This window comes from Halyomorpha halys, unplaced genomic scaffold, assembly GCF_000696795.3.
Source record: "Halyomorpha halys isolate HHAL.00 unplaced genomic scaffold, Hhal_1.1 Scaffold554.1, whole genome shotgun sequence".
Lineage (NCBI taxonomy): Eukaryota > Metazoa > Arthropoda > Insecta > Hemiptera > Pentatomidae > Halyomorpha > Halyomorpha halys.
Window position 1 is genome coordinate 91,584 of NW_027115649.1, and position 10,356 is coordinate 101,939.

General features: G+C 31.6%; 1 protein-coding gene across 1 annotated transcript in view; it reads right to left on the minus strand.

The window, feature by feature from the left end:
- Positions 1 to 10,356, minus strand: part of LOC106684194 (phospholipid-transporting ATPase ABCA3) — a 78,120-nt gene that overhangs the window by 21,590 nt on the left and 46,174 nt on the right. The window contains exons 11-16 of the mRNA XM_067052636.1: positions 10,056 to 10,127; positions 7,605 to 7,743; positions 4,677 to 4,914; positions 3,139 to 3,197; positions 2,127 to 2,239; positions 423 to 528 (exon numbers count right to left, since the gene is read on the minus strand). Of these exons, the coding sequence (XP_066908737.1) occupies positions 423 to 528; positions 2,127 to 2,239; positions 3,139 to 3,197; positions 4,677 to 4,914; positions 7,605 to 7,743; positions 10,056 to 10,127 (727 nt within the window). The remainder of the gene's footprint in view (positions 1 to 422; positions 529 to 2,126; positions 2,240 to 3,138; positions 3,198 to 4,676; positions 4,915 to 7,604; positions 7,744 to 10,055; positions 10,128 to 10,356) is intronic.

Genomic DNA, 10,356 nt, shown 5'->3' on the forward strand with positions numbered 1-10,356 from the left:
AAAATTTAACGAATATTAGCAAAATTAAATAAAATATAAATGGCGTTGATGACCAATGAAGTTTGGCGCCACTAAACAACCAAACAAACAAACTAGCTACGTTCTATTTCAGTTTAGATTAAAATTGCGAACATTGCTATCAACCTCAGCGTTAGCATTCCGTTCGTGGGCGGCCATTTTTACTTTGAAGGAGAGTAGACCCCCTGTTCTCCAAGCGAGACAGGCAACTAACTTCTGGTGGACCAATCAGATAAACAGAACGTTAAATATTTGGAATAACAAATATATAATATTATATAGATAATATATAGTATAATATATAATATATAGATATAAATTCCTTCCAATTATAATCGCTATAACTACAATAACATTTTAGCACTAAAATAATTTTTCTAGATCTAATAATAAATAAAAATTACCTTCTTTTGGTTGATCATCTTCCTCTCCTGGCATCTTTATCTTGCTTATTTCAAAATTTATCATAGTCATTGCAAAGTATGCACCAAGAGCAGGCAAAATAGCGATCTTGAATATGAAAAATGATTTCCATAAGAAGAGATCATTATCAATTTTCCATTTTAATTAATTTTTACTTTCACTTGCATATATATGGTATATAGATAGAATAAATATATATGGTTTATAGAGAGAATATGTATATGGTATAGATAGAACATTACAACATAACAAAATTTCTACATCCATCCATCATTTAGCTTTGTTTTTAGTAAAATCATCAGTAAAAAATATTTGTTTTTTTTGTTAATGTTGATTTATGAACGTACCACTTATAAATACGTTATAGTACTTTTAATAATTAAATGTTTTGTAGGGTACGCAGTTGAGATTTAAATATTAAATGAAATTTTTTTACTTAATTGAATTAATTTAATTGAGTATGTTGAAACCAAAGTTCTGCGAAAATTAGCTATAGATGAAAGTAATAGCTAAAGTTGCCATGGATACGACCCTTATTCATGAATGAACCATTGATAAATAAATATCGTATCCATGGCAATTTTATCTATTTGTTTCAACAATAGCTAATTTTTGCCCATCTTTGGTTGCAGAGTTAATTTCTGCTCAACTGGTTTATGATATTATTTACAAATAATTTTTTTTTCCTTCTTGGGCTGTTAGACTAATTCTAGAATAATAATTGATTAGAACTCAGAGAAAATTATCATAACAGCAAAGTAGGTACTTTTGATATACTAACTGTTAGAGCCACCTCAAATCGACCATGTCTTTTTGTTGGAAGGCTTTAAAAATGAACAAAAACAAAACTGGCTCGGATTAAACATTTATTTGGTTCAATTTATACATGGTAAAAAAAAAAAAAAAAAAACTAAAAAAAACTAACATAAATAAAACATACAAGCAAAGATAAAAGTAAAATTAGATAAATTATGAAATTATGAAATTAAAATAAAATAAACTAATTTACAAAAACAAATAATATGTAAAATAAATACTGGTCGACGGTTAATCCTCTCCGATAGGTCAGAGGAAGATATTCTGCTTGTCGAGATGTGCAGGTAGAAGCTCCATTGCTAAATACTCCGCTGCAACTCTCAAACTGGTCCAAAGTTGGTGCAATAGCTTACAAACAGTCGATGTCCCAAAAGCTAAGATGGCTACACTGGCACTCATTGTGGGCAGACAGGGTCTAGTTGTTTTATTAATTATACGAGCCGATTGATTAGCAACAACTCATATTGCACTCAAAGGCCAGAAACGCAGAAAAGGTCTGGTTCCGAACTGTAATGACTCACAAAAAATGTCCAAACTATTATCAACCAAACGCAGACAGGGCTGCTGAGGACGCTATCAGGGCCACTAATTAGTCGCAACTGCTCCAAAACTAAGATGGTCGGTCCGTTGCTAGGTGACGCAACAATGATCACTCCTAGCAACTGTCTCTATTACTCATTATTAGAAACAAATTCTTCACACATTCTTCTTTTCAAACAACTAAATCTAAATAAAACAATACAAATAAAAATAAATGTAACTAAATTAAATACTAATAAAACTATATAACTAAAACTATAAAACTAAATACTAAAAATACTATTTAAAATTATTTACAGCGTAATTATATTATGGCGTTAACAACTAACCATTAAAAATGTTTTCAACCAAACTGCTAACGAACAAATCATACTTTTTTTGACCAATGCCAAAAATCTGTAGATGTAAGTCATACAATTTCCTTTTTCATTTGAAGTGTTTACTGAAAAGAAAAATTATAAAATTGAAGTTTTATCAATCAATTTGAATTACTTCATAAGTACCAGAAAATAATTTTATTGCAAATTTTTTTTTTTTTAATGGCCATATATTTTTATCCTAAATGGTATGCCTATGGGTCAGCAACATGACATCATACACAAATGTATAGTACATATAAGATGAATTTGCCTGTGGGTAACTGAGTTAGAAGGGTGCACTTTTTACAGACTACAATAACAATAAATAAAAAAATAATATTTTTTAGTTTAATTCTCGTGTAATAACTGACTGAATCAATGAGTGAATTCAAAACTATCAGTTGTAGATTGAAAATGATTTTTTTAAAAATTTATTAATTGATATTTACAACAGCATTTACATAAAAATAGTGATGCAGAGAAAATACCCATTAGTTGCACTCTAATAATTTTTTACATTTCAAGGTCTCGAGGCCATCTTCTTTTTAGGCGCCTCGGAGGATTGGCCGGAATGGAAGAGGAAGTAAGGTTATAAACTATTGGGTATGGGAGGTTTGAGAGTTTATATAGGAAGCATTGATATCGGGTTCGGGCTAGATTGGATATGATTAAGGTCTTTATGGGTGATTTTATTTGTGACAAAGTAGGGAGAATTTTACGATGATTATGGATTGGATACAAGAGGATCATGTAGATCAGTATTTTGGAGGTGGATAAAATTTTACCGTGGGAGCTTTAAAAATGTGGTTAATGGGGATATGTGAGCACACGATTTTGTGTTTGGAACTAGAAGAGATTAATCTTCAAATTAAAATAGAAGGTGGAAAACCAAGATATCATTTCTGGAGTAATGCTTCCTCCTGTGAGACATTTTGTCTTTGAAAGGATTAAGAACAGAAATCAAATTATTTTTCTTACTCACCTTGTACAAAAGATTCTTCTGCCACAGTTGGTTTATCTCCACTTTCTCCTTCCTCAACTCTTAAAAAAAAATAAAGTACTTGAACATTGATTTAACATGAATGCTATAAATATGAAATCATTACTTTAACTTATTAGAAATATTTTTAAAAATAATAATATTAATGTAAAATTAATAAAAATAAAAGTTTGAAGAAAGTAACAATCAAACAGAAAAAGAAAATAGAAAATATCATCGATTGTCTAATAAAATTTGTTAAGGCTGTCCATTTGTCTTAATTTGTATTGATTTCTATGAGTCAAATATGTGATAACTGCACTTTATACAATTTATAATAAGGAATCTTTTATTTATTATTTATTATGGACATTTACAACTGTATTTACCAAAAATATATCTAGTAAATTTGATAACAGATTATAGTGGTATTATACAGGTAATACTCTAATAACATTTCTACATTAGAAGGTATCAAGGCCATCTTCTTATCAGGCGCTTTGGAGGATTGTCAGGAAGGCAAGTTTAGAAACTAGTGCGTGAATCTGGTTAGGGAGTTTATAATGAGAGTATAGATATACGGTTCAGGCTAGATCGGTTCCATATGATTAAGGTCTTTATGGATGATTTTATTTGTGACAAAGTAAGGAGCAATGAGGATTTTACGAAGAATTTTGGAGGTTTAGCGGAGCCCCAAAGCTCAACTCCATATGTCCAGATTGGCCTTATTATAGTACATGACTAATAGGATCAGTCCTTTGTAATGGATTGAAACTTTAGACCGTTGATCTAGTAAGAACTGTAATAGTTAATAAAGTATTAATGGATGAATTTATTTGTGACAAAGTAGACACAATCAGACAAATGCTGATTTTACGAAGGATTGGATACGAGAGGATCAAGTAGATCAGTATTTTGGAGGTGCATAGAATTTTACCGTGGGAGCTGTTAGGCATCCCCATAGTCGGTATTTAGCATTAAAGTCTCCTGTAGCAAGCGTGGTTCTAATTTCGAATCAACTTACAAATATTTGGTTATATTCCATAGGATATAAATTAATGCTAATGTTAACTTCTTATATGCTGCAGTTACCATGTTTTATACCTGTTAGGTCTGGCATGACAGCATCCAGTACTCATGACAGTATCTACTGTAGTGATAGAATTGTCGCAATAGTGTGATAGTTGACATGTAGCGATGGTGAACCGACGTAATGTTGATACACGTTCATACGATTTTAAAAAAAACCTCAAATCGCACTAAATTTTTTACAACCAATTGTCTCAAGTAATGTAAAATATAGTATCTGCTATATTATTTGTTCTTATATCCACAAAAAAATATTGTGAGAAGCAGCTAGTAAAACTTAGTGGGAATTAAGTACTAAATATTATTCTCAAAAATTAGAATTGATTTCTGACATATTTTAAGTTTGTTTTACGACCGAATGCCTCATTAATTTGACATGGCAAGCCATTTGTATATTACTAAAATCAATAAAGGACTTTTTATTAGTGAAATAAGCATTAAAAAAATATTACTTTAAATAAACATCCTCCATCGAAGTGCAGTTAATGCCAATTTCAGATATTTCTTTATTAGATTCCAACTCCTTAAATAACTCTGGGAACTGTTCTGTTTTCTCAAAGGGTAATTTAAACTTTAACCAATCTTCATGTTCCCCAATAATTCCGGCTTCTGGTATTTTTGCAGCAATATTTCGAAATATTTCTCCATGTTTCTCCAGCTTACAGGATATTTTTATGTTATATCCTGCTCCTGTAAAATAAATCAGTTGTTGGGTCAAGTGATGAGGTTCAAAGATGAGACAAGGTTAATAATGGCGTGTCTCTATTATGCATGTTTTAGACAATAGATAAGGTTAAATATCAATATTAGTTAGGTTAGTTTAATTAATTTGGATTATGGAATTCATTAATGAATGATATTACAATTTACTTGATGGTTGGTTACTGATGTGAAGCTCCTGTACATCTTGGAGATTATCTCTTGTTCTGTTTTCAGTATTCTCATCCCGTCTCTGTTCCGTGCCTGGCCGTGTTGATCATACTATTCACTCATTCTGAGTGATAGCTGACTACAAGCAAAATGTAGTTGCTGTAGGTAGCCTCTGGGTTCATCCATGGGTTAGTTCCCTCTCATATCTGGTACCTGTTCACTGTCTTAACAGTACTAGAGCCCAAGAGGAGAAAAAAGGCAGGTATCTCACCTCAATTTTTGATTACTTTAATGAAAACTATGTATAATTAATAGCCAACATTTATGAGTCTGCCAAGTATATGTAGGGCTAATAAAAAATAGCGGCTGTTTCAAAGCGAAAAAAAACTAATTTTTCATTCGGAGCTATATATCTTAAAAATTAGGAACAACACAAGAAAACCTCAAGAACGCCATTTAAAGAGGAGTAAATTTGCTAAAATATGAGCCCTAATAGAGTTATTTACGTTTAATAATTTTCGAGATATAGCTTTTTAAAAAGCAACATTTCATAAAAAATGCTGTATGGAACGTACTAAAAGATCAGTAGATAGTGAATTTATTTTGAAAAATCTATATCTCAAAACCCATTTGACGTACAGATGTCTATAAGCACTCAAATTAAAGCTAATTTAATCAGTTATAAAGTAGTTTATGATGTTCATCATCGTAAGAGAAATAGTTTACATGAAATTTGCTAAAATAAATTGATATATAGTTGTTCGGACAAATTTTCATTCGCCAAATTCATATTCATATGTGAATACTATAAAAACTACTACCCCTACGAAGATAAGTGTAATGAACAAAAATCCAACATTTTATACGAACAACTAGAAATTAACGTTTTCTGAGTATATTTTGTCAAATATGATAAAAACTACTACTCCTACAAAGATAGACTTATCTAAAAATTAACTATTTTTTTTAGTAAATTTGAGCGCTGGCAGACATCTGTACGTTCAATGTTTTCTGAAATGAAGTTTTTCATAAATCAAACTTATTGTTTGAACAACCATAAATTAATTTATTTTAGCAAATATCATGAAAACTACCATTCCTACGAAGGTAAAGTTCATAAACTTCTTTATAGCCCATTACACTAGCTTTAATTTGAGTGCTAATAGACATCTGTACGTCACATAGTTCCTGAGATATAGAATTCACAAAATAAATTAATTAACTACTAATCTTTCATATATGTATGTATAGTTGACCGTAAAAATTGATATATAGGGAGATGGTCAGGGTTGCGGTCAAAAGAGAAACAAAAATAGTTTACAACGATTTATTTTCGGGATAAAAAGATACAAAATGAAACTGTCCAAATAAATAAGTTGAACAGCTATATCTTTTTAGCCCTGATGAAGCCCTGCAAAGTGAGGCGAAACCTCGGAAAATAAATAGTTGTAAACTATTTTTGTTTCTCTTTTGACCGCAACCCTGACCATCTTCCTATATACTAATCTTTCAGTTGATTTTTAAGAAATTTTGCTTTTTAAAAAGATATATCTCGAGAACTATTGGACGTAAATAGCTCTTTTAGGGCTAATATTTCAGCAAATTTACTCTTTTTTAAATAATATTCTCTTAGATTTTCTAGTGTTGTTGGTAGTTTTAAGATATAGAGTTCCGAATGAAAAATCAATGTTTTTAAACAGCCGCTAAAAATTGGGGTGAGATAACTGCCTTTTTTCTCCTCTTGGGCTCTTGTAATAGTGTATTGTACATGTTAAAGCCCAAAGAAAGATTTATTTTTTAATGACCCTCCTTTTCAGTTGACTTTTCAATCATTTTTTTTAATTAGTTGGTCTTTCTTTGTATATGAGTGCTGTGGATTTATGAAGATCTCGTTCCAAGATCAGTTCAGAATGAGGAACTATTGAACACCAAGACAAGGAGATGGGGACTCCCAGACAGTCTACTTAATGTTTTTTGAGGTATTACATATTTTAACTTGTAAACCTTCACCCACCAAGTTGAGACTCGATTCCACGCTGGCCCTCTGCCATTGTTTTGGAGTCTACTGCTCTTTCTGAGGCACTGGATTAGTGTTTGTTTCTAGTTCTTTCAACCACCCATCATCTCACCGCCACCGTTTATCCTCCGAGACTTTGGAGTAGAGTATTGCACTCGGGCATTGCTATATTGTCATCAACCCTTCACTGATGGCGACGGCGGCCATCTTGGAAGAGATTTGGAGATCTATCTATTTTTTTATTCGATGTGCACATATCGACCAGCTTTTATTCATTCATCTTCTGTGAGTGACTTTCTTTTTGTTATTATATCAAATATCACTTCGATTTTGTTCAAGCACATTCTTGAAAACCTGGTATCAGGGGCAATCGAAGGATACTAAGATATTAACAACAGAATTTAGCTTTAATCATGTTTCTGAAATACTTCATATTAATTTAAAAAAGAAAGAAAAAAGAAACAGCATTTTATAAAGAAAAAGAATTACTAACCATAATGCTTCTTCAAAAATATTGGAGAACCATAACAAACAATCTCTCCATGGTTCATTATAGCTATCTGATCGCCCAGTGCGTCTGCCTCTTCCATGAAGTGAGTTGTGATGAGCATAATTCTATTCTCTCGTTCTTCCTGTAATTGCGCAATGGTTATTAACCATAGCATTAACATAATTAAAATAATTATTTTTATATAAATTAGGTCAGAGTGATAATGGTTGAAGGTTAAATTATTTTATGAAACATATAATCTATCAAGATTTTAAAGTATTTTATCCACTTCCAAAGTTGGTGTTATATTTTTTGGGACGCACTTACCCCATCTTACATTAGGGGTTTCATAATGTGTTAAATGTAAAATGTTATAGGTATAGATTGGTGAGTAGCCCAATTTAAAGTCATGTTAAATGTTAAATGCATAAGAGCTTCTAGCGGATTTTCTGAGCCACTTATAACCTTCCCTTCTTAAACTTCATCTTATTGTTTACTTCTAAGATTTGATTAGGTAATTTATTACAACATACATAAATTGAGTGAAAAGTGTAAGGTGTTTGAAAGTTTGGCTACTGAGTGCTTTGTTGATCTTCTGACTTGTCTGGAAGAGACTCAAGATGAGTTAATTGACTACTGTAATTACACTATTATTATCATTGTCATCCATTGTTTTATTAGTTTTAAAAACATCTAAAACAATACTAACACAATCAAAACACAAACTACGAGAAAGTAACCCAAAACAACAAACAAAATAGTGACGAGCTCAGCTGGTCTGTTGTGTGACGTCATTCTCTATTTAACAAACATAGTAACAGACTCTCAACCATGTTATATGTTACATCGTTTTAACATGGTAAAATTAAGAAATATTTCTCCATTTAACATAAGTTTTTTTCATAATTATGAGAGATAGTTGACCGTGGATGATAAATGAGGAGAAGATGGTTGAGGGTGCGGTCAATGAAACACAAATAAGTATGATTAACTTATTTTAATGTGCCGACGTTTCGGCTAGAGTTTCTAGCCTACTTCAGGGCTAAAAACAAAACAAGATAACAACAATAATTTCTATAAAAGTAAGTATAGAAAAATAAAAAAAATATAAAAAGAAAGTATAAACAGAATAATTTTACACATACAATGAATAGTTTTACAAAATAGAATTAATAAAATGAAGTGATGAGAGAAGCGGGAAATAAAATGTATACATGGGTAAGTAAGTTTTTTTCATTTAAAGAAATGAATGTTAAACCAAAGATCGTAGGTAATAAAACACAACAAGAACGTCAGCGAAGTACCTTGTTTAGTATAGTTTTTTTCAGTATTTCCTTTACTTTTGACTCCTTTTTTTTCCTTTGAAAGTTTATTTTTCTTTAAATAATCCTAGTCTGTATAATTCTACGCAGATAGTACGTTACATACACATAGTCAATACATTGTTGTATATCGAATATTTTGGATATTCTTTGGTTTAGTGGTGTTCCTAGCTGGGAGATATGGATGATCTTGGATATTAGGAATGGCGGATGCTTCTCATGAAAAAGATTGACGAGATGAGGTCTATTTCGTGATAGTAAACAGAAAGTTCCCAATAGAAATTCTAGCAAGAGAAATATCAATAGAAATTCACTTTTGTGCATAATACGAGAGTTGACTGATGACTGCATAGCAAAAAGAACGTGCTTGAAAGTGTAATGGACTTTTTATTGGTTTGTTGTGTGCTAAGTTGTAATCCCAGTAGTAGGAGAGATACCATAAAAATTTTCACTGGGTAGTTTAGTAGAAAATTAAAACGCCAGTTAGTAAAGAGCAGAATAAGTATTTACACGACCCACATCACAGCAGCTTAAGGTGAGTTATATAATTTTAAAATTTAATCATATTGGTTGCTGGAGAGAGGTCCTTCTGGAGTGGCTTCGTTTGCCTTGTGGTCAAAAAGGCAAAATAAATTCTCCAAATAATCACCAATGGCCGGAAAAGAAGGAAGCCAGCCTTCAATGAAGGAGACTTCAACGATGGTGCGTGTTGGAAGTGAGCCATCTGTTGCTAATTTAGAGACTTCAACGATGGATTATGATGAAATATGGCCTTCAGTGGACAATTCGGGAATCCAATGCCCGGACAAAGAAGTTTTAGTGGTAGTGAAACCAGAGAGTTCAACAGTGCTAAAAGCAAGAAAAGACACAAACTACAGAGATGGATGGTGTTACAGACGATATGTGGTCAGATGCACGTTACAGAAGGAAGGTGAAGACTAGAGAGCAGTACTTCACTTAAGAGTGATTGCATGCAGACTTATATAGTCGAACGGGGCCAAGTTGAAATTCCTAATCAGCATCCAATAATACAAAATTGAACAAATTTTTAGGAATTCCCTAAAACATTCCAGATAAAAATTCCATAAAACTAGACTGTAATATAAAATATGCATTGTATAAATGTTCTTACCAAAAGTACATTCCAAATTTCTCTTCTAGATTCAGGATCAACACCAGAACTAGGTTCATCTAGAATCATGACCTGAAAGAATGAAATCATTATATGTTAATAATCCAATATGTACAGGATGTAACAGGATAAATTCGACAAAATTCAGTTGAGAGATGGGCAAAGATTACCTGTAGTTTGAACTAAGCTAATATTACCATCGACCAGATATTTATTTATCAATGGTTCATTCATAAATAAGGGTCGTATCCATGGCAACTTTAGCTATTAGTTTCAACTATAGCTAAAGTTGCCATGGATA